Source organism: Pieris rapae, chromosome Z (assembly GCF_905147795.1).
Source record: "Pieris rapae chromosome Z, ilPieRapa1.1, whole genome shotgun sequence".
In the NCBI taxonomy this organism is placed as follows: domain Eukaryota; kingdom Metazoa; phylum Arthropoda; class Insecta; order Lepidoptera; family Pieridae; genus Pieris; species Pieris rapae.
In genome coordinates, this window is record NC_059534.1 from 5,860,497 (window position 1) to 5,885,697 (window position 25,201).

General features: G+C 31.3%; 2 protein-coding genes across 2 annotated transcripts; both read left to right on the top strand.

The window, feature by feature from the left end:
- Window positions 1-1,759: 1,759 nt before the first annotated feature.
- Window positions 1,760-25,199, top strand: LOC110999434 (sensory neuron membrane protein 2). The gene is made up of 9 exons (XM_022268478.2): window positions 1,760-1,943; window positions 2,555-2,712; window positions 3,030-3,171; window positions 7,694-7,954; window positions 10,551-10,792; window positions 11,013-11,194; window positions 24,162-24,280; window positions 24,554-24,679; window positions 24,900-25,199. Exons 1-9 carry the CDS (start codon window positions 1,824-1,826, stop codon window positions 25,068-25,070), a joined length of 1,521 nt encoding a protein of 506 aa, XP_022124170.2. The 5' UTR covers window positions 1,760-1,823; the 3' UTR covers window positions 25,071-25,199.
- Window positions 15,561-17,409, top strand: LOC110999425. The gene has a single exon (XM_022268466.2). It carries the CDS (start codon window positions 15,585-15,587, stop codon window positions 17,298-17,300), a length of 1,716 nt encoding a protein of 571 aa, XP_022124158.2. The 5' UTR covers window positions 15,561-15,584; the 3' UTR covers window positions 17,301-17,409.
- Window positions 25,200-25,201: the final 2 nt, after the last annotated feature.

Below are 25,201 nucleotides of genomic sequence, written 5' to 3' on the forward strand. Positions count from 1 at the left end.
ATTACTGTACCCGAGTGAACTGCACATGTGCACTGTGTTACATCAATTAGTGATGATTTTCATATATTTTACTGTATTTAATGTCGCTAAATGGCTAACTTTTTATCATTTGTTGAGCGATTTTTTATCAAAGTTTATTTTCAATTGCTATAATATGATATATATTATTAGTAATAATGATTACAGCTTCTGTTCAGATTTTCCTATATTATATTTAGAAGTTTAAAGCTCATCAGGCGTTATACTTATGTACAATGACCACATAATTACTTTAATGGTGTGAGTGCCTCACCTTTGCAGTTGTCACTTGGCTAAAGCCTTTGGGCTACTCTATGTATATAGTATTATCTATCAATGTATGTATATACATTAAATTGCGTATATGTGTAACTTAATATGTGTTAAATGTTTATTTAATGTCAGTAAATTTCGTGATGTATTTTACTATTATTTATAGTATAATATTTAAATATTTAAATTGTATTAAGTTTAATTGTAAAGTATTTTATTGGCTGAAATGCCATTTATTTATGGTATCATAATTGGTGTAATATAGGATTATAATAATATTTACTGCTACCATAAAATCTAAGATGTAATGAGAATATGCAGTAATAGAATATTTCAACCATAATTACATCATTATGAATCTTATTTTATTTTATTGGGTGTCCATAGAATTTTCTGTCAGTTAAATGTAATTGTTAGATGTTAAGATGTATCAATAAAGGCAAAAACTACATTTGTGTTTTTTATTTAAAAAAGTTTATCTTTCTAAATACTCAGTAACTAAGCCAAATCGATTTTTTCGGTCTATAGATTTATTTTCAAAATATAAAAATGTATTATTATAAATTACTAATATGCTTGCGAAATTGCATTATCAGAATTTCGATAACAGATAAATATTTCCACAGTTCTTATCATATTAACTAACTTAAATAAATATGGGACAATCTTGTTGCTGTTTGAATTTTGAAGCTAGAGCTTAAAATGGCATAGATGTTATTTACGTGCCTTAGATTTATATTTAGCTATCCAACTTTTAGACATCGTTATGCCAAACAATATCCTTATAAGTCAAGTTCGCTTATATCTTGTTAGATATATATATATATATGTTCAGCTTACACCCTCACAATAATAGTCGAGGTGCCCATTCGTAGAAAGTCTATGTCGCATTCGAATAACTGAAACAAATAGGAATATTATTTTCAATAACAAGATAATTGGTCATTAAATCCTTTGCTAATTAATTACTTAGGGTTTACGACATTTTTACGTAATTGAAATTATCACAGATAACATTTATGTTTATATTTTTAGGTCCGTATAATAAATAAGGTTTTAACAAGGTTCCTGTGCTAAGGGGCAAGGTACAGGCTGTATGCTTGCTCTAAGGCAACACCAAAACCTTGCAACATCTGATTATAAGTAAAAAGTAACAAACAAAATCTATTAATAATTTAAAATCCCAAAAAGAATCGCTTTTAAACTGTTTAGAAGTCGATCCGAAACCTATTGCAAAAGATATATCATGTTAAATGTTAATTGAAAATGAAATGAAAATTTTCTACCTTTGAAATGCAATGAATATAGGAAATATCTGATTCGACGGCCCACGCAGGTGCACGGTATGAACGTGTTGACGTCAGACGTCCATTACAAATGTTTTCACTTGTATTAGCGAAATACATTTTTAATCAATGAACCCTAATCAGATAGTTAAGACGCTATCAATAGAAAATAAATTAACAATTACACATTATCATTATTACCATTGTGTTAAGTAAGTTTACACGATCCATCTCAGTTTCATTAAGATGTGTTCGTTATTTAAATGCGGAGTTACCTCCGCTGTTCTTGGCGTTATATTAGTTATAGTGACTTGTATAGTGAGCTTCGTAGTTGTTCCTGGTATAGTAGAGAGTATCATTATATCTGTAAGTACTATGTTCCGTGTTGTTTTTCATAAATACATTAATATGAGCATAGCCTAGTGGTTACACGAGCGACTCCCAAACCCGGTTGTGCGTTCAAAACCCGTAATTAACACGTACGAAAGAAAACCTCGCGAGGCAACGGCATGTCATAGACCTAAATATCGTCGATTTGTTTGCACACTAACTACTTTTAATAAAAATGTTATGATCTGCGTAACGCCACTGTATTTAACAATAAATATTCCGTTATATATAATGTTACGAAAGCGTCTTAAAATAAAAATACTTTTAATACTAACAAATATCAACTAACCAATATTTATTTACTTAATATATGACGAGAATCTTATATAGGTATAGTCTAAACATAACATTTTTACAACCTATTGATGCTTGCTTTATTAGTTGAAATAGTGATAATCGTTGCACAAGACTTTTGTTTGTTTGAAAAATTACCTCAAGTATATTGGAAAGATACATTTGGTTTTCACAAGAGAGATTTGGTTGTAAAAAATATTTTTATTACCAAACATTACAACGCATGGTTCTACTATTGTAATAACATTTAACTGCAATGCAGAGGCAAGTCTGATATGAAACAATTATTTCAGGAAGTAGCCTTACAGAATGGAACCGAAGCGATGGATAGATTTAAGGAGATACCGTTTCCATTGGATTTTAAAGTTACACTCTTCAACATTACAAACCCTGATGAGGTTAGAGCTGGTGGTGTACCCGCAGTCACTGAGATGGGCCCTTATATTTATAAGTAAGCTTTACATACAGTAATGGTTACATGCCTCTCACTGTAAGAATATTTATTTACAAATGCCAAGGTGTGCCACTATAATTTTTATAACTGAATAGTGATAAAAAATATTGGCAACTGTTTTACTTTTTTTTTAACTATGTTCACAAATAAATCCTAAACATTTTATGGCGACACTGTCTTATTAAAACTATACTTCATCTGTTGCGCGTATAACAATTTTAGCTAATAAAAGTATGTGCTTAGTAACATAATAAAATAATTTAAAAGAAAATCAACTGCTTATAATGTGTAAAGTATGTATTTATTTCTAACAGGATGTATCATACAAGAGAAGTAGAAGAATACGATGGGGATATAATAAAATATCGGACAAGAAATATCTTCACATTCAATACTGAAGCCTCGTACCCCAACACTGAGGACGACATTGTTACAGTTGTTAATGTTCCCTATCATGTAAGTTGCAATATCATTTACTGAAAATGAATTTATGTATAAACTGCTATCTTCATTTTTAATTGACTCCAGATATTTCCTCAGTGTTCTACCCTCTTTAATTAATAAATACATAAGTAGCTATTTTAATATTAACTATTGTAGAGAAAACAAATCAACAATAGGATTTCAGTAACATGAAATTAACTTCATTCACCTGTGTTGTATATAACATACAAGATTTTTAGAAAATGCTTGCATTGCGATTTGATTTTAATGTAACTTAAATAGAGCACTTTTGGCGGCTGTCAAGTCTGAGTTCGTGAGTGAGGATAATGGCATGTTAAAAACGCAATCGACGGGATGAGACAGATATAGGTGGCTAATCATCTTGTCTACGAAAAAAATGATCAATTAAACATAAGCAAAGGCATTACATATAATAATAATGCGACATAACTTGCTAGTTTCTCAAAGTATGTATATAGGGCTTTCTCTAAATCAGAATGCGCTGCGAATATATTTATATTATTTTATTTCTGTAACGTAGTCAGGCGTTAATAAGCTAAGCGAAATAAATATTATTCGTATTATCAATTTTATACGCTTCATAGAGCATTAGATTCAATACGAGACGAGTTTATCGCTAAATTTAATATACCATTATGTCCATGTAATGAATTCTGAAACGGTCGAATAAAGGTAGCCTATTAAATTCATCGTTTAATATGAATAGTTTAATATTGCTTTCATATAAACATCTGTAATCAATAAATATTTATCGTTTAATATTTATTATTTAGCTAGTCAATCAATTTATACTACAGTATGAATTTTATAATAACTTTTGATTCGAAGGATCAGTCAGAAATCAGTATATTTAAATATACAAAAATTCCATGTATGGCTTGTTTACGAGAAACAATGATATTCTTTCAATTTCTCTATAATAATAATATAATCGCTTGCCAAGCCAATTTCTTTGTCATGTGTAAATGTAATTAACCTATCAATTTTTTTATCGCAAAACAATCTATGTTGTTTTCAATTAAATGGTATGTACAATGAGATAAGTAATTATATAAAACACCTACGTTTGATTTCACTTCGCGACGACTTCGCTAATTCATTGAATCGTAAAATCCTGTTAGGGCCCGAAGTCAAACATAGTTTAAGTCTGCGCTAACTTTATGTCAATAGATGGAACACAATGACTTGTTTATTTTATTGAAGACTATAAAGTATTTTATCCTTACAATTCTTAGTTCTCAAACCGATCTTCTTTGCAATTTTAAATATATTAAAATGTTTCCTATTATTGTTACGTATGCACCTGGCTGCACAGACGAGCAGAAATAGTTTCGCAAGAATGGAGTTTTAGAAAGTAAGCTTGCCGACAACTTAGTTTTTTCTTCAACCGCGATACAATGGCGACTGAATTAAGCTACAACAAAAAATAATTGTGGTAACTGCCTTGAATTGTAGGACATAACAACCAGGTACCCTTAGCTACGTAAAACGAATGTAGATTAAATATAATTCATTTAAAAATCCATCACGACATTAAATATTGCATCAAGGTTTTAGGTTTGTATGCACTGGCCGTACCGACTGCGGGCGTTCAGTTATATTGCTCCGGGTAATATAATATTGATTTATTTATAATATTTATTTATTTATTCCAAACATATAAACATTATCTTTACAGCCTATGCCAATACGAAAATATTATTATTTAAAGTATTTTTCGGGTTTTAGAATTTAAATTCTTAAATACGAAATTTTTAAATACGAAACAATATTATCACAACTCGAAACTCGACCGGTGAAATTATTTTTTAACTTGGAGAAATGCATTGCGCATATACTTCCGCGGCGCGACTGCTTAATGCAGATGGGTTGTGTGGGACTCGCTACTGTGCATACCCACTAAAACCCCAAGGTGCCACCAAAAATCGCCTTATGCGGGATGCGGTAACAGCAGAGCTTAAACCGCTTCCCGACATGCGATGCGGCGGTTGCGGCCGCCTCTTCACGCCGAATACGGCGTGATTGACACGTGAAATAGTTCAACTCAGATTAGCATACATTATGTAGAAATGCCATATAAGATAAAAGTGTTTTATATAAGAACGTGCTAATTAGGAAACATTGTTCTTTATGTATTAAATTCATTCCTATGTATACCCCTAATCTAGGTTATAAACGTATGTCCTTAGCGTAATGTCCAACAATATTACTTTAAAATTTCAATTCATTGGCAAGTAGTCATTATTCAAGTTATAAAGTTTATTTTAAAGAAAGAATAAAAACTTAAAAACTAGAAAGTTTTAAACATAACTAAAAACGAATTCATAAAGTTCGCTTTGGTTTGACAATTCACATTCACATCATAATTTTGATTAAATATATTTGTCCAGCAAATATTGTAGGAATGGAAATGGAATCCTCATAGGTGTTAATTGAAGCGAATATAATCTGACCAATATTCCATCCTCATTTTTAGAATACTAACGTTAGATCGTTATTAACAGGAGTCCGCTATTAAATAGCTAAGTTTACGCCAAGAATGAAAACACAACATAATTAATAAAGCTATAATTTTTTTTGCGATTTGTTCCATAACAAGTGACAAACGTTAAGAATAGAAATTGAATATGGAATACTTTTTGAAAAGGACAAGAAAATCTAATATAAGCAGGTATCACTTTAAGAGATAAATAGCTATAAATACGTTAAAGCTCTCATAACAAAATATTTGAAGCATGAAATACAGCCGAAGTGTTGGTGACCGGGCGGCCGCCTCCCCAAGAGGTGCTAGTTCTCTGATGTGGCCCACTCGCCCACTCGCCCACTCGCCCACTCGCACTTTGTTCGCCCACTTGGTAGGTAGGTAGGTGGGCGACGGCGTAAGGTCCTCTCATTATTTTGCAGGAATATTCCACCTGTTGTTGGAGCATACAGGCTTTAAAAATAGCCTTTACATCTAACACCGTACCTTTTGCGTAATAACGAGTTCTGAAGTCTCGTCTGAATTTTCATTTATACATGTTTATTATTAGATTTTCCCTTCGATTTTGTTTGGATACTTTGGTACGAAGTTTCAAGGGATTTGAGGAAAACAATTTGAAAAGAAGTCCTTCTCTTTACATTTCTTTGGCTTTATTGCTGTTGATTCATTGTTCTATTTTAACATTTTGTTGTAGATGTTAAAATAAAAGATTTCATAAAAATATGTTAATTAATTATTAAATCTTTTCTTTTTACATCTACAATGAAATGTTGAAAAATACTTTAATCTTAATCACATTCCATTGCCATTGTGATAGTGATACGATATCTAGCTTCAGTAGTGAAATTTATCAATTTAATATTAAGCGTATTATGTGGTAATTAGGTCGAGTAAAACGCTGGTTGATGTAATGAAATATCGATTATAGTCCTAGTAATTAAATGCTCACGCGACTTTGTTTTTAAATATTAACGCTCACTAATAAACATCACACAAATTAATCCACTCCAAATTTTACAAATTACCCTATCAAATCAAGGAACGTTACTAGCAAAACGTGTGTATGGATCTGCATCTTACATGAATTTCTCGACATGACATGTAATAATTAATGATAGTAAAAAGCTTAGGCGATTTGTGTCGTCGATAAAAACATGGCAACGAATGCTTAATCCGTAGAAAACACTTGTTGAATGCTTCACGTTACATAAAACGTTTTACTAGGTACATTGTGGATTAACATCACTTACCGTTAGTTACCCTCGTAACCACTCATATCCCTCCCATAGGGCAACATAAAGTGTATATTTTATTTTACTTAATAGCAAAAATATAATTCTTATTTCCTTTGACTGAGTATTTTGTGAAATACAACTGCTGATATGAGCAAATCTCATGTTCTTTGAATTCTAAGGGAAAAATTGTATTTCATTTTACATTTCTCAGTACCTGTTGAAAGACTGAAATAAGATATTGCAACAGCGAATTTTATTTTTAAACCTACATTTAATATACCATTTCATGAATCAACTGACACAAAAAAGATCTTCAATGCTAATATAAGTAATAAATTTCTAAATATGGAATATTAAATACGTAGCTTGCTTACGCGATCGCACAAACTTTAATTACAATCATACGCTGGTACAAAATAGATGTAGAGTAAAAAGAATGAACCAGTATTTTAACAGATTACTTGGAACAAAAAAATAACCTGATTAGCCAGAGATAATCAAATCTAATTGAATGAAATTACTGTAATTAAAAAGATGAATAATTTATAGTGAATTTATTGCATCTTCTATGATTCTACGTTTCTAGCGCTTTATAAAAGACAATTTTATTCGTGAAGAAAATGAAATTTTATATCAAATCAATTTATTTACTATTTCTACGGCTACTTTTCATACGACTCTTTCTGTCCAATTGTATTTATATTTATGATATATGTTTTGTTTTAATAGTCAACTTATGATTTTGGATTTGAGATTGGGGTAGAAGTACATGACGTTTTTTTAATAATCATTTCAGGGAATCCTACAAATGGCTGAAACACGCTTTCCAGCACTGATGGGAGCTTTAAGTCTTGGGTTAGATGGTATCTTTGGGGCAAATAATGGACCAATTATGACTGTTCGAGTAGGTGACTTCCTATTCGATGGAATTCCGATTTGTAAGAATCCAGGATTAATTGGAGGCGTAGCTTGTGGCCAAATTAAAGCTATAGGTGCCAACGTAAAGAACTTAGTTGAGGCGGAAGACGGTTCGCTTGTTTTTACTATCCTTGATTATGTAAGTATTCTATAATTCATTTATATATAAACCAAATTATATATCACCAATCCACACCTGAAGTCATACTGTTACTTAATAATTTTTTCTTCCTATATAATGAATATTTACTCTACTACTGAAGAGAGCAGTGTTAGCTAAGGGCTACAGCGTATGACGTTAATGTGTGCCACAGACTAATAATTACTTGGCCATTTTATATTACTTCGCAACAGATATAGAGATTTGACGCCAGAAGCCAGAGGTTACAGAACCATTTTTTTAACCACTGTGTAATTCAAAATGTTCACTATATTTATAAGTTAGTAGTACTTCTCCGTAGTTTCATGCCATTATTGAAAATCATTCAGTAAAATTCAATATTTAGAACTTTATATACAAAAAAAATATTTATTAACAGTAGGTTTTGTCTATATATTTGTACCACCATAAATAAGCCCCGAGCGTTTTTAATTATCCGTGCAGTTCAGTACGCATTGCTGTATAACCTACCACCCACTATTCACCTTCAGTTATTTTCCAGCAAAAGTTTCTAACTGCGCAATTTCTTTTCATGAAAGGGTCTATTGATCTAAGGTTTCCGTCCATGACATTTATCCTGTGTCAAGTTTATACGACACAATAGATTAATTATTTTCATAACCACTTAGCTTGGACAAAAGAATATATATTAACAATGCCAATCCGGAGAATAGAGATAATAATATTTACAATATTAAGTCGGTAGCACTTAGTATGTTATAAGTTTGTCCTATGTTTGTAATCCATACGTTTGGACAGTGATTAGATATGTATCGAATATTTTCAATTTTACTGAAATGCTTACATTCTTGTCTTTCATAACTTCATAGACCAATATCATTTCCATGTTAGATATTCTTTACCTATGTTGTAAGTTGGTGAAATTATTTGACCTACCTATATATACTATTTATTCGTTTAAATCAATGTCAACAGATTGCCATATTCCGTAGGACTCATGTCATTGGCTTGCTTATGTCCTTCTTGTCCCTATAGTTTTAGATCATTAGAATCAGCAATTCATAAATGTGTTAGTTAATTGTCCATTTATATTAATACCAGCAATTTCCCATTCTATATTTCTAAAAACTACTGCCGAGAATAACAAAGAAGATAGATCGTCTACTTGTCTAACTCATTTGAGAATACTAAATATCTTACCTTTCTTTTCTATGTTTGTACAGGCTGTACTTTTGCCTTATATTTTTTATAATCCTTTTTTTTCGATTATATTTTGGTATTTCGGTGGTAGCTGTGTTGAGGAATAAACTTTAATTATGGAGCCAGATATATTTTCAGACCGCGGGATTGAAATTTGGCATTCCGGCACTATCCAATTTACCAATTAATTCATTGATATAGTCAATTAAATCTTAGAACGCAAATACTACTCCGTTCCTTCCTTTGTTGAGTTAGGAATCGTCTTATGCAATGATTTGTTAACACACTTTTATAGTACCTATCAGAATATATAAACGTGATAATACATAGTATAACTACTATTTAAAGTTCCATCATATCAAACATTCGTTCAAACGGGCTATGTACAATAAAAAGTATAGGTATTTGTCTGCGCATTGTCTTGCCTAAAAATCAGTATCAGTTGCATCAGTGTGCAGTTAGCTTTACCAAGAATACGAATTTTTATTTCTCTCTTACACCGTGAACTAGAGTTCAACCTAGTTACAAGATACAAAAGCTGCAATATTAGAAATTTAATTTTCTTTTAAAATTCCCTTTAAGGATTTGCTTTGCTCTGAAAACAATTAAGTCTAAATAAAACCTTGGGCTAGTTTTAAACGTTTAATGTTAGAGGGCCTCGGGCTTGTTAGATAGTGGCCATGTTTATTTTGTAATAGTTATTCAGCTGGGTATGGTAAGCTGAGGGTGCGATCTTTCAACTTCTAATTCCTTAATTGTTGAGGAAGTCAAGACACTGCGATACTAAATACAAAGATCAATCATTCTCATGCAAAATCGGTTTTATTGCACCATTCAACTACTCACTTTTTATCACAGTGTGATCACAACTTGATATAAGACGTAAGATTTAAGTCAATGGATTGCGTGAATATACGGGTTTATTTTTGTATGAATAAATAGTAATAATAAAAATTCTTAACGTTGACAAGCGGGAGTCATACTTAGCGCGAAGTTTCGACTTATATCTTACCATAAGTGCAATTTATCTTAAAACAATGACCATTTGAAAGATTGCAAACTTAGCTCGCCCTGATGTCTCTCAATCATACCTTACAGTTTATTCGATCTTTATTGATTTTCAATGATGACAGTCCACAATTATTTTATTTATAAAAAAGGTTCATAAATAAATTCCTTAAGTTCAAATCTATTTACCTTGTGACAGATTGGTTTGACTGTGCCAGTGGAAAGCCATAGACCATGGATCTTTGGTTTTAGACCCGAGTAGTTAAGAATGCCTTTTAGCTTGTTGTTAATTTAAGGCAAATTTTAAACGAAACGACGTCTTAATTTGTACCCCAACTAAAATCTTCGTGTAAAGCAAAGTATGACCAATTAAGTTAGTATAGAAGCAGTATTTTTTTGTTAACAGAAAAATGACAGCCCCAGCGAGTTGTACGAGGTTTTCAGGGGCATCGACGATGCGAGCAAACTTGGTATTATGAATTTTTTCAATGGCTCGAAATACATTGATAATTGGGTAACAGACATAGATGAGAATGGGGAGACCGTACCCGGAATCTGTAATATGGTTAACGGATCTGACTCGGCTATATATCCACCATTTGTCGATAGAGATAAATCCCTTTTCGCCCTCAACACGGATATCTGTCGGTGAGATAATATTGATAATTATTAATTGTGAATTTCCAAATATTTATAATAAAAAATCTAATACATATGGAACGCAATTGCTATTTCGAAAAATCTAAAATCTTTTACGATTTCATATGGCCCAAGATTTAAGGATGAATTTTCTCTACATTTATAAAAAAGTGCGGTTCCAACTGAAGGAAATAATTTCTGTACTTGTACTATTTTGTTTTATTCGAAGGTCCGTCCAATTAAAATATCAGCACGACACGGAGTATGAAGGCATCCCAGTGGCGAGGTTCACGGTTAACGAATGGTTTTTAGACAACCATGAAGGCTGCTTTTGTCTTAATGTGACAAGTGGGATCACACAAGAGAATGGTTGCTTATTAAAAGGCGCAATGGAGCTATACAGCTGTGTCGGTAAGTATCTTTTAAGAACAACTACTGATAGCACAAGTATCTAATGCGGATAGACGAAAACTATGCCATGCAATCGGTGAACAGTTTTCACTCGACTGCAATTTATTATATAATTTACAATAGTTTATATTATAACGATAATTAATTTAAGGTTAAGCGCGTGTTAAAAAATCAAGAAACGGAGTATGGTTTTTTTATATGTATAGTTGTTATTGCTAAATCTGTAGTTATTGCTAAGTACTCTAAGTATTAAGGTTTTCCTATAAGTTCTTCGCTCTAGTAGTGCACATATTTTGTATACTGTACATATTACTGTATAAAAAGGTATATACTAGATAGACCAGTGTCGATAATTTTTGAAACCAAAAAAAATTACAGTAGGATGAAACCCATTAGAAATGCAGGGGAATATGATCAAAATGAAAGGAAAAATAAATTACGGTCGATCCGAGTTCGGGAAGTGGGAGGGGGGTGACTTTTAAGGGGGAAAAATTGTTTATCTTGATTTCCGGCGAAACTACCAGTCCTATGGAAAAAAGATAAATGGCAAAGTTGTAGGTCATAAAAAGATCTACAACTTTGGTATTTACAATTTTTTCACATAACCTCAAAATTTAGGTGAAAAATTCAAAAAACCAAGTTTTTAGTTTTTTATTTATATCTTTTTTAAAAAGTTTTTTTTTTCTACGAAATTTGGTGAAAACTTACCTTATTATGTCCCAAATATACTGTAATTTATTTGATTAAAAATATTTATTTTTTCGTCTCATTTTAACTTAATATCAAAAAAGCAGCCTAATTTTCAATCGAAAATTCTGACGTCAAAATTTCAGCTTTTTTCAAAAAGTTTGGGGGCTTTTTGTTCGTTGAAATATCTCCTTTCTGATGGTGTAAAAAAAAATATACATTACTATAGGAAATATTATTAGAAAATGCAAAACATTGAAAAAACCTCAAATTCGAAAATTTTCTTTTAATTATGTACAATTTTGAGGTATTTATTAAAATTTACACTTTAATTACTCAAAAAACGTAAGATTTCATGCTTCATTGATAAACGAAAAAAATGCAAATTAAAATATACTTCTATAATTAACAAACAAATAAGTTAATAAAGTTAATATTTAATAAGACATCTACAATATTTTGAAAAAGTTGTAGAATCTTCTGTAAATAATATTTGTAGATGCCTATTTATTGCTGTTTTAAGATAATTTATATACCTGAGTGACCTTCGGTGAATTTTAGCCCAGTGTAAGTTATTTCATTGAGAAGTGGGGATGGACCTAGGAGGGTCTGGGCCTTACTACATACCTGCTATTTCGTAGCAGCTGTAAAAACCGTTAGCCAGTATTCGAGATACAGAGTAGTGTACAACATCGTTTTTAAAAATACACCTGCAGGCTGAGTTACTCTAAGTGATTTGTGAGAAATTTACTTTATTCAAAGAAAAATTCAAAATTCACCGAAGGTCACTCAGGTATATAAATTATCTTAAAACAGCAATAAATAGGCATCTACAAATATTATTTACAGAAGATTCTACAACTTTTTCAAAATATTGTAGATGTCTTATTAAATATTAACTTTATTAACTTATTTGTTTGTTAATTATAGAAGTATATTTTAATTTGCAATTTTTTCGTTTATCAATGAAGCATGAAATCTTACGTTTTTTGAGTAATTAAAGTGTAAATTTTAATAAATACCTCAAAATTGTACATAATTAAAAGAAAATTTTCGAATTTGAGGTTTTTTCAATTTTTTGCATTTTCTAATAATATTTCCTATAGTAATGTATATTTTTTTTTACACCATCAGAAAGGAGATATTTCAACGAACAAAAAGCCCCCAAACTTTTTGAAAAAAGCTGAAATTTTGACGTCAGAATTTTCGATTGAAAATTAGGCTGCTTTTTTGATATTAAGTTAAAATGAGGCGAAAAAATAAATATTTTTAATCAAATAAATTACAGTATATTTGGGACATAATAAGGTAAGTTTTCACCAAATTTCGTAGAAAAAAAATTTTTTTTAAAAAAGATATAAATAAAAAACTAAAAACTTGGTTTTTTGAATTTTTCACCTAAATTTTGAGGTTATGTGAAAAAATTGTAAATACCAAAGTTGTAGATCTTTTTATGACCTACAACTTTGCCATTTAACTTTTTTCCATAGGACTGGTAGTTTCGCCGGAAATCAAGATAAACAATTTTTCCCCCTTAAAAGTCACCCCCCTCCCACTTCCCGAACTCGGATCGACCGTAATTTATTTTTCCTTTCATTTTGATCATATTCCCCTGCATTTCTAATGGGTTTCATCCTACTGTAATTTTTTTTCGTTTTTTACTATTTTTGAAGGCTTCGGCACTGGTCTAAGAATGATTTTGTAATCTTCATTATTAAATTATTTATTCAAAATACTTTCAAAAACTATTGATTCTCATTTAAAATTTCGGTACTCTAAGGCTCAGAAATGTATTTCCCTCTCTGTAGACAAAAAATTTATCATAATCGTTATATACCCGTACAGAAACGATACGTATATTTGACAGCAAATGGACCTATCGTTGTTACCTATATTAAATTACTAGACGATAAGGTAACATTGTGATTCGCTTTAATGGTCTTTGTTCTGCAGACAAAAAAACTAAATAAATATTTTTACGGGATTCAACTAAAACAAAAGATAATCCATCCCTTTTCATTATTGTGTCGTAGTCCATTAATTTTTAATTTTTGTAATTAATTTTTGTAAAAAATTATGTAAAGCATAGCCTTAAGTTCAAATCAAACTTTTGCGAAGATAAGATAAGAAATAATATAAGAAGATATTGAAAGAATAGCTGGTATTCTTCATAGGTACATACCTACTAATAATAATAATCCAGTGACACAAGGGCGCGTTCATGAGTAGAGTATACATTTAGGTTTCAGATAACATATCAATGAGAAGTGTATCAGCTAATCACCATATTTATCTTCATTTTACATATGCTAACCGAATGCACCTATGTATTGAGAATAGTTAAACCGCTGCACAGCTCATTGTAATTTAACTATGGAAATGAGAGTCATTATTTTTTCAGTTGTCTTGGATTAAAAATAAATAACATAGCACTATAAAAAGTAATCGAAAATAAATATAAATATTCATATTACAATATTCATTCCACCAGAAGTGGGAAGTTCGCTGTTATTCTGTATGCGAACGGTTCTTAACTAAATTGAATTTAAATTATATCACATTTTGTATTTCATTTCTATTTAAGATAACTTCAATTATAAATAATTGAAAAAAATTTGATTATTTCTTTAGGGTTAGGCATTTTTCAAAGTAAAGTTATCAAATTATAAAATTGTACTGTAATAATAATATTAAATGAAAATTATAACTGGACTAGCGAACATACAGGGGACCAGATCAAACTTCAAAATTTTATTAGAGTATTAAGCCACAGAGACGTTGCAAGTACGTATTCAACAGTATGGTTAATAAACAGCAACGTATGTAGACAACAGATATTCATCAAAATGTGATGTAAATTCATGATGCATGGTAGGCAGATCCAAACATATGGTTCCGATAGACGTGACCGGTGTGTACAAATACCCTGGTCAAGCCTCGTGTATTCCAACTGGTCACGTCTAAAACAATAAAAGACAGGTTGATGCATTTTAGCTTTCATACATCAATAAGCATTTTACTATAGTTTTTGACAATATCTTTTTCAAATTACAATATCATAATCTTAAATTACAAGATTATCGCCGTTATCGGCTGATTAATTTTAAACTATTAGGCGCCAGTATGAAATTAATTTTATAAAATGTACTTTTTATTTTATTTTAATAATATCCAAAATAATAAAATACCTAGGTACAATTTTATGCGTGTTAATAATACGCGTTTTATCGAGGCAGTGTCTAATTCTAAATACAAATTCTTGGTAATCTTAAACTAAAAACACACGAATAATTTATCTTAAATCTACTAGCGTTGAACTCTACACAGATGATTAATCAAAATTTAAAAGTAATTGGATCTACGTTACGGATCATAAATAGCAACTCACATTATTTTTTTGCATTATAAAATTACAAATTCATCAACGAAGATAATATAAAACTTTGTTCTGCCGACTATGAGATCCACCGTGGTCGACAACCATCCGTTAGTTTTAAAGCTATAAAAATACATTAATCGTAATTCAGTACCCTAGATGCAGATGAATGTATTTATCAATGTTCTAAAATTCCAATAATTTAAATGACATGCAGTTCAGAATACGGTAAACATGGGGGCCGGTCATGGATTAGGAGCGGGCGGCGGCGGGAGGGCACTGGTAAAAAAGCGCGCACACGTTTACGCTACGCAAACGTCAATTGAAATGTTTGGCGTCGCGTTGTTGACGAGCACGCTTCTTGCGTTGACCGAATCACGTATTTACGACAGCTGCGAACTCGCCCGTGATTTTCTTAAACTTGGCGTTAGCAAAGAGCATATCGCGACGTGGGTGTGCATCGCTTATCACGAATCGCGATTTGACACTACCGCTCGTAATCCTAATAGCGGAGATCATGGATTGTTACAAATCAGTGAATTATATTGGTGCGGTCCAGGCAAGGCATGTGGTGTTCCCTGTTCAGCGTTCAGAGATGATGATATCTCCGATGACGTAGAATGTGCGTTAAAAGTACACGAAGAGCATACAAGATTACAAGGTGACGGCTTTTTAGCCTGGGTAGTTTATCCTCATCATTGCAAACACAACGCCAAGAAATATCTTGCGAACTGCGATGTTTTTTTAAAAGATACATCGTATAAATTAGAAGAACGTGGACGTTTTTTAAAATCACAATATCATGGTCGCGTGGAGTCTACACCATTTTTTAAGAAATATACGAATATTGACGAACTGCAGCCACCGAATATTCCAATTAATACGCTTTTGCGGGGCATATATGACGATAATCAGGAAGATACTAAAGTTATGAATATTATAAAAGAAAAGAATACCAGTAACTTTATAACTCAGAGCCAAAATATTAATAAAAATTCACAATTTAACTGGTTAAATAAAATATCAACTTTATCCAATAAAGACACTTCAAATGTAAAAATTATTAATATAGATGAACTTAAGCCTCCTGTTTTTGGTACAAGAGTTTTTACAATGCCACTGACAACTACTACTATTCGCACTACCACTCTAGATCCTGCTTTAATAGGAATAAAACCTCCCAATCCACGGAGAATAGAAACTAATCAGTTTAGACGACGAATGATGTCTTTAAAAAACAATCACATCGCAAATAGTACTGTAAAACTTTATAACTTTACAAAGCATAAGCTTCCAGAAGAAGGCAAAGATACTTCCAATGTCACAACTTTACCTATATCTAATCACTACCAAAAAGGAGAAGTAAATGTAGTGTCTTCATTTAAAATAATCCATACAGATAACAAAAAAGGAGGGAATTATAACAATCACCTCACACCCACTCCATTTACAAGAATAAATGGTACTTTGCCAACAAGTAACGTAACTTCAAAAGAAATGGTTGTGTCGACAACAACTGGAAATAAGATACAAGTAAACAATCAGATTAAAATGATATCAACTAATATAGGCACAAACAACAAAACCTCTTTCAGACACACTGATTTAGTGCAGCCGACGGATACAACTGAAAAATACAGGAGCACAGCGATGCCTTCAACTACTGAATTTAATACAAGGAGATTTTATTTTAGACCACCTCAGGTGGAAATATCTACTCAATATATACGTACAGTTGGACCTTGGATGTCAAGATCTACTCATGTCACTTCAAGATCATCACAAACTGACAGTTCAACGTTGAGACCAAAAATATCATCACCGATACTTAAAAGTACGACGTTAAGCTCAACAAATATTTCGGTTACAGAAAGAACTGTTAGAACAACACAATCAATATTTGACTTATATTTGAATCCAACAAAACGACCGAATATAATATTTAGATTCCCAGAATTCCCAGAAAGTCCATATAAAGTAAGAATATTTTCCGGAGGAACTACAACACTCTCGCCTTCTTTTTTGAATTCTAGACACACATAGAGTTTATTAACAAAACTATTAAAATTATTATTAAGCAACCAACACTGCCATATTTTATTATGCTAATAAAATCCTAGAATAATACCAAAAAGATTTACGTTTTATTTATACATACTACTTTGTAAATATGTTTGTGAGATGGGATGAATTCCGTATATGAATATATTTATTTATAATTATAATTAATTATTTTCTTAATTATTTTCCTATACACAAAATTTAACATTTTCCATTATATTTTTTGTAAAACACTTATTTCGTATAAATTTGCGATTGTAAATCACAACTTTTGAAAACGCTTTGCGAAACTTCTAACATGACTTACATGCGGTTTGATAATTATCTAATACTCTTAAATTATTTTGCATATTTTATGTCATACACTGGTGGCCTGATATATCAATATTAATACTTCTGTTTAAGTCCACCCAAGCATGTACGCACAAATGCCTATGAATACAACACGTATTAACGCATATCATATATATAAGTAAGATAGTTTGTTAGTTGAAGAATAATAAAAATAAGTTATTGCTTTTTATATGACCTTAAAAATATTATTTTTGTAACAAAAAATAGCTTCTCCTGGAAATGTTTGTATCGTGTTAATGGGAGATATGTCGTATTTAATTTACATGTAATAAAAATATTTTTTTCACAAATCCTCTTTGCCATATGAAATCTGATATGTAAAACGAATACGTAATAACATTATGTTGATATTTATTTTAAACTCGACCTTGCAACGAACTCTGACCTTTTGGATTTCTAAATTACAAATTCCGAATCATTAATTAACCTCATATGACTAACTTTTAGAAGGTGTATTAATTCACACCACGAACTTTAAAAAAACAATTAAAAATATATCCGTGACTTTGACAACAGTTTGAAATCATAATGCCGAAATAATTTTAAAAAATTACAACTTACTTGACATCTGGGTAGTCCCTTGCGGGTTTACTCTGTTCTATATAAAGGAAACATAAAACTAAATATTTATCTTAAATTTAGCATTTGACATTTTAGTAATTAATATATACAATTATTTAATTATATTCTTTCCTAGATCGGTGTTTTAATGTTATTCATTATTATTCATATTGAATCTTCGGAAAGCGACTTAATCAGATAACAGCTTGTCCTACCGGTTGTTTAAGGCCACCTCTTGACCGACTACGACCGATTTGTATGAGCCATAATTATAGAAGTCTTATATGACCATTACATTCGTCAGTCATTTAATTTTTTACGGCATGAGCGTTTTGGGTTCCCGAAGGTCTTCAATAGGTAGGTAAGGCGAAGCCTACACCATATCTGACTGAAGGAAACATCCGTATACCAACTTATTAAGAGTTCTTTACTAGCTTTATCCTGACTGTATTTTCTTGTCAGTCAGCCTACAGTATTCAAAGATGAGGTGGCGCGTTTTTCGCCTTTTAGTTATAATTTTTTTAATGGTTGTCGCTCTATCGCTATCAAAATACACTACGTACATGTTTATCGGTAAACACATAATATTTGCACTTTGAAGCCATTTAATGCAAAATTAATTATATAGTATTTTTACTACTAATCGACTCATTACCGCTCGGATCTTCATTATTTTACGTTCATTGTGCGTATTACAATTACATAAGTTTTTAATTATACATATAATAGTATTTTTTTCAATACTATAAAAAAAATAAACCATAAGGTTTAAACACTGGGTATGAAAATTAAATAAAAATTTCGGCCCCACTGAGACATTTTCTGATCTGATCTTGATCGAGTTTAAAACCTCTGTTCCATAGATGAGTACTTTTTATCCGGCTCTCTTGATATTGCGATCGTTTCGGACATATTATTCCAACGTGAATGAGACTTATTGAATAGAGAGTGCGCTTGCACCTGCGCACACACTTATACATATATTCTGCATATGGCAAAATTATTCAAAACAGATAAGCTGTGATCGAGTCGAACTGGAGTTCTCCTTGACTATATAAATGTTTTATTGTTAATACAAATAAAAATTACTAACGCATTAAACATGTATATAACCATAAATCTGTGTGACAAAAATAAAAACTGAAATGTATCTTATTAAATTGATTAAAGTTGCGATTCACAACCAATGGACATGGTTTTGTACTCCGGCTGTAAACCAATGGATGTTTGTATCCATGTGCGCAATTAAAACTGGTAGGGTGAAGTAACATTGTGAGAAAACCGGTATGTCTTTGTCCCAAAAACACAAGAGCAACTTTTTGATAAACTTCACGCCTCAACCGCTTTTGGATATTTTGATTTACGTAGTCTTTCGCATCGTCGCGTCGTCATATTATTAGTAATGCCATCTTAACCGTCCTGCACATTTATTAAATATTTTTGACGGCAGTTTATATCACACAAGAGCATAGTTTGCTTACAACATATAAGATCCTAAAAATATATACTGAGTGCATGTTTTGGAATCTTAGTAACTAAGAATTGGTAAATTGATAATACTACGGCCGACGGCTACATTTATTACATTTTGATGCAGCTTAATTAAACGGGAACGTATTTCACTTAATGAAGCTTTTTGAATTATGCTAAACCAGAATTTAGGTAATGATATTTTGATTTCTGAAGTTTAATTAATTAAATTTTAATTAAATATTACTTGTACCAGGTTAGATTTTAATCAAGAAGCTTTGGTTATGATGAAATACCTTAAAACGGAATATTGTTACAGTTGAAGTTGACTAACAACTATTATTGAAAAGAATTCGGGAAAAAGAAAACACAACTCTTGGGCTTCCTCATTTGTATGATTTTAAGAAGCGTTGATATCAAATTAAAACAATTAAAAAAAATTAAACTTGCGTAATTTCGTAACGGAACTTTTGTTGACCTGTGACGCAACATATATTATTTACAAATTGTGACGTCACTAGTGAGATTTTTAAGTGCTTACATAACTCATAACTCACAGTTTTCTTGTTCCTGGAATTGATGTCGAGGTGAGAATAGTGAGACAACCGGAAATTGGCTGTGCTATTTGTGTAGAATAAGGAAAACTCACAGCTTTAGGAACTTGAATAAGTTTTTAAGGCTTATGAAAAGGATCTTTTTTAAAGTTAAAATTTAAAAATGACCGTCCAAAATTCACTCTTTCATCGGTCTTATAAATATATATATAAAATACAAATGTATACAAATATTCACAATCTATAACATTCATAAACCACCTAAAACACTAAACGGATTTTTAATAATTTTTAAGGTTGATTGTGTATTGTTGTAGTTGCTCTAAACAACAATATGACGTCGTAACGACAAAATGTTGATTAACCGCAACTGGATTTGTTATGAATGCACATATTTTATCGAAGTCCTGAATTTAGATTCGTAATGGAACAATGATTTTTTGGGAACCTATGCATAAAAGTCTAAAAATGTTTATTGGAAGGTTCACACTCTAGACTTAATTAAGCATTAAATTTTTATATAAATTACATATTTTTTGTAGTCTCACCTTACTAGTATTGTCTGAGTAGGATATATATATTGTAGACCCATCCTCAAAGTTTAAAAACTTTATCGGCCTCGAAATGACCCTGTGTCCTAGGGTCAAGCACGAGCTTTTAAGTGTCAGAAAAATATGCCTTTGTCTGATGTAAAGGTGCGATTCTTGCTATGTTATGTTACCCACGACCTCGTCTGTGTTGGGCTGAATACTTGATATTCTCAAATCCTTTGTACCTCTACACATATGCCAACATCCCGTGACGGTCCACAGCCTTGGTGCAGCAGATCTTACCTTCTATAACTGTTTTAAAAAGTATTTTTCTGAGATTTGGTGCCCAAAACACGCTGCAATGTTTTACGTCGGAAAAAACATTTGCGATGTTTTCATTACTATACAAGCGAGTGTTAATTGCGTAAGAAAAGTCCTTTCGGGCTAAGCTGTAGCTTAGGACCTTAGAGGGAGAGTCACAAGGGGCCACTACACCCTCACGGCGCTGTTATTCGAGTATGTATGAATATATGGCGCAAAAAAGTATGCGCGACAAAAATTTAATAAATTAATATGGAACTTGCTCTGAATCACACACGTAATTATATTAATTTTAATACATAATAGATATTTATCATTACACTCTAACAAGGCGGGGGCGGCATATTTCTAGATCTATTTCAGTTATTTATTTTCAAGTAGCTAATAAAGGCCATATTTAGTTCGTACCAAACCGAAATATTTGTAACGAAATCAAATTATGTCAGAAATCATTATTATTATTTTCATACGTTGTAATAGATGTGTTATTCAATAAAATATTGTTTACGGCATGACAATTGCCAGTATAAAAATATAAGTAGGTAGTTAAAGATTTGATTAATATTGTAAATTATGGAAATAATCCTACATTTATGTAAGATATTTCATATTCTGCATTACCAAGAAGTTATTTACGTCCATCTGCAAACAACAATACATCTGCTATTTGACCGGAATAAATTTACTTTCTCTTGTTGACATCAGAATAAGCATTACAATATTTTATTTTTAATATTTACATGACCTAGATATGAGTTCTTAGTGATTATACTTAATGGTCCTCGTATTTATATTAATTTTGTCTACCCGTGAATATAATAAGAATTAAAACTACAAAAGCAGTGTTGGCCTAGTGGCTCCAGCGTGTGACTCTCATACCCGGTCGTAGGTTCAATCCCTGGCGGTGCACCAATGGAGTTTCTTTCTTTGTGCGCATTTAACATTTTCTCGAACGGTGAAGGAAATCATCGTAAGGAAACCGATATGTCTTAGACCCAAAAAGTCAACGACGTGTGTCTGGCACTGGAGGCTGATCACCGACTTGCCTATTAAATTTAAAAATTGATCATGAAACAGATTCAGAAATATGAGGCCAAGACCTAAAGAGGTTGTAGTGCCACTGATTTATTTATTTATTTTTTAAAACTACATAAAGTAGAAAACCATTTTTACTACACAATTTAGTACTTAGTTACTTGATACTCAAGTACTATAGTAATTATCGTACTAAAAGGTACTGAGTACATTTATTTTAAAACTTTTTATATTTTTTTTAAATTCAAACAGCCATAGCAAACTCATACTACGCTTTGACATGGATATATTATACGCACACTAAATAATTTTTAGTAAATAAATTTGTAATCAGAATCGGAGCAAGCAATATACATAATAGGACAACTTTACGTCTCAATTTGACAAAAATATCTATGCGTAATCAATACCTACATTTAAACAAAAATTAGATAAACACACATCGCAATCAATGTTCAAGGTTGTAATGTTAATGTCAAGGAACAAAATTATGAACATATAAAGCAAAAGTGTTAATATTTTAAAACACAACATTGATTATATACAGGTAGATATAATATAGGGCGTTGCCGCGTCATGGTCCTTTGATGGCCAGCTTCTGAAACAAGAGCTGGCTTCGTTAAACATACAAATAGAATGCTTGTTAATAGACTCAACCAAATGTACTGACGCTCTTTACCTTAACTGTAATATAAAAAGATGAAATAAAACATAAAAATAATCGCATCGTCGACAGAAAACTTCTAAGACCTCTCGCCCTCTTTCGACCATTTCTTTAAGGGTTACCTGCAAGGCTATTTACAATTTGAGAACCTGAGCATTCAGAAGCTATGCTTACTTGATGTCGACATGTTTTGACAAGAAATAATAATAAATATAATATAACTATATTAATATGATACATATTTATTAAATATAGTGTAACAAATTCTCATTTTTTATCTGTTAAGATTATTATAAAACAAAATCTATAGTATCTCATTGATTAATGTGCCTAAAATCCTGTTTAAATCATTACTGTGGTGCGTAAATACAAATTGTATTTGATGCCTGTTAATAAATGCGACTTGTGTTCAGTTCGTCCAGTAATAATTGTAGCGGAATTGCCCTATTAGATTTAATTAAGCCTGGGTGTATTTTTCCATAAAGCTAATTAGTCTTAATAATATCTGATCATTGAACGAACCTGTCATAGCCGTGTAAAATACATTATTAAAGCGTTTCACCACGATATAATTACAAAATAAAACCCTCGCTTTAGCAAAGAACTACCTAATGCGTCTAAATATATTTATTTACACAAATGAGACTTATTTCTTTGAATTACAGATGAAACTATGAACACACATTTCTAGGATTTAATTAACTTCCAAGAAAACTATATGTTTTCTTTACATTCCACTTATGGCTCACATGCTCTTCATTATGCTTTAGTGAAATAAAAATAAATTACTGAAATTTTCATAGCTTAGCCGTAGTAGACAAAATTTTAAAGTTGTGACTATGTGGGTGAACCAATTGATGGTCTACATAGACGTAACATGTATCTAGAACATATTTTCTAAGTATTATAAACTAGGACGAGTCGAGCATCGTGTACTTAAGTATGTGTGTTTAGTTTTTAAGACAAAGGTCCCTCATTTTCTAACTCTTAAAATCCTTGCTTTGTAAATAAAAAAAACGGATACAATTTAACTATTAATTCTAATATTCGTCCATGAACACTCGACCCGTTATAAAGATTTAGTTACAGTTTTCCATTTACTAAATCGGATTAATTGATCGAAGAATATTTTGGTCGCAGAACGCTTTGAGTGTACTGTGAGTACAGGCCTCATTATGGAAAATTAATTATTAGTAAATTAATGTATTTAATATTCTTCAGTTATATTTAATTAAAAAGAAGTAAGCAACTTTTGTGATACGCCTAAGGTAGTTATGCTATATTTACCAGGTAAGATATATAAATTGTATGATGTTTTATAAGTTACTTAAAACTCTTACTTACTTTGTTCCAGGCGCCTTCATGGTCCTTTCATATCCTCACTTCCTCTACGCAGATGACACTTATAAAAATGGTGTTATAGGAATGACCCCTGTTGAAGAGCAACACAGAATATTTGCCGATCTTGATCCTGTACGTATATCGTTCAAATAAGCAACTGATTCTAATTAATACAGTACTTTTCTAAGAAACTATATTTTCAGACAAGGCTGTATTCGAGTAAAAATCTTCCTAACTTACTTACTAAAATAGTTGAATTTTCATTTATTAGTATATATTTTATGTTTTAGATTAATTAACTCAACAAATAACTATTTTTCTGTCCATCGAAATCGTTTAACTGGTTTTACTGGCAAACTTAGAAAATGTATATAGTTGTTTTGACTACCATTGAATTATTTGCAGTACACGGGCACAGTGATTCGAGGAAGCAAAAGGGCCCAATTCAACGTATTTATGCGGCCTGTGAGAAGCATCGCTGGTACTAATACCCTTAGGACTACTCTTACTCCAATATTTTGGGTTGACGAGGTGTGTTTTAATAGTTTTCATAATATATACACCCACACATAGGCTTCGATTGGTATATGTACTACACTACTGTAATAAATCTTTTGCTCATTAACTTATACAACAAAGAAAAAGTATAGGTGTCGGGTGCTTACTGTACGAGTATAAGAAAAAATATGAATAAAACAGAATCAGAAAGCTGCGCCACAACGTTGATTACATATATTACTTTTATTTTCAGGGGATGTCTTTGCCTGAAGACCTGACTAATATGATAAAAAGAAGACTATTAGGTTCATTAAATTTAGTAGACATATTTATACCAATACTTATATCTTTGAGTGCTGCTGTGGCTGTTTTTGGATTGGTACTGGTTATATGGACCAAGAGACGCTCGAAGATCAACATTTAATGTCATTTAAGATCAAAAATACCTACCTCAAGCCAATCTATTGTTGACTGTAATATGTAGAACTATCTGATCGCAGGTATCTGGTTAGATGTATCTGTGTGCCTATTATTAAAATAATGTAACATTAAATT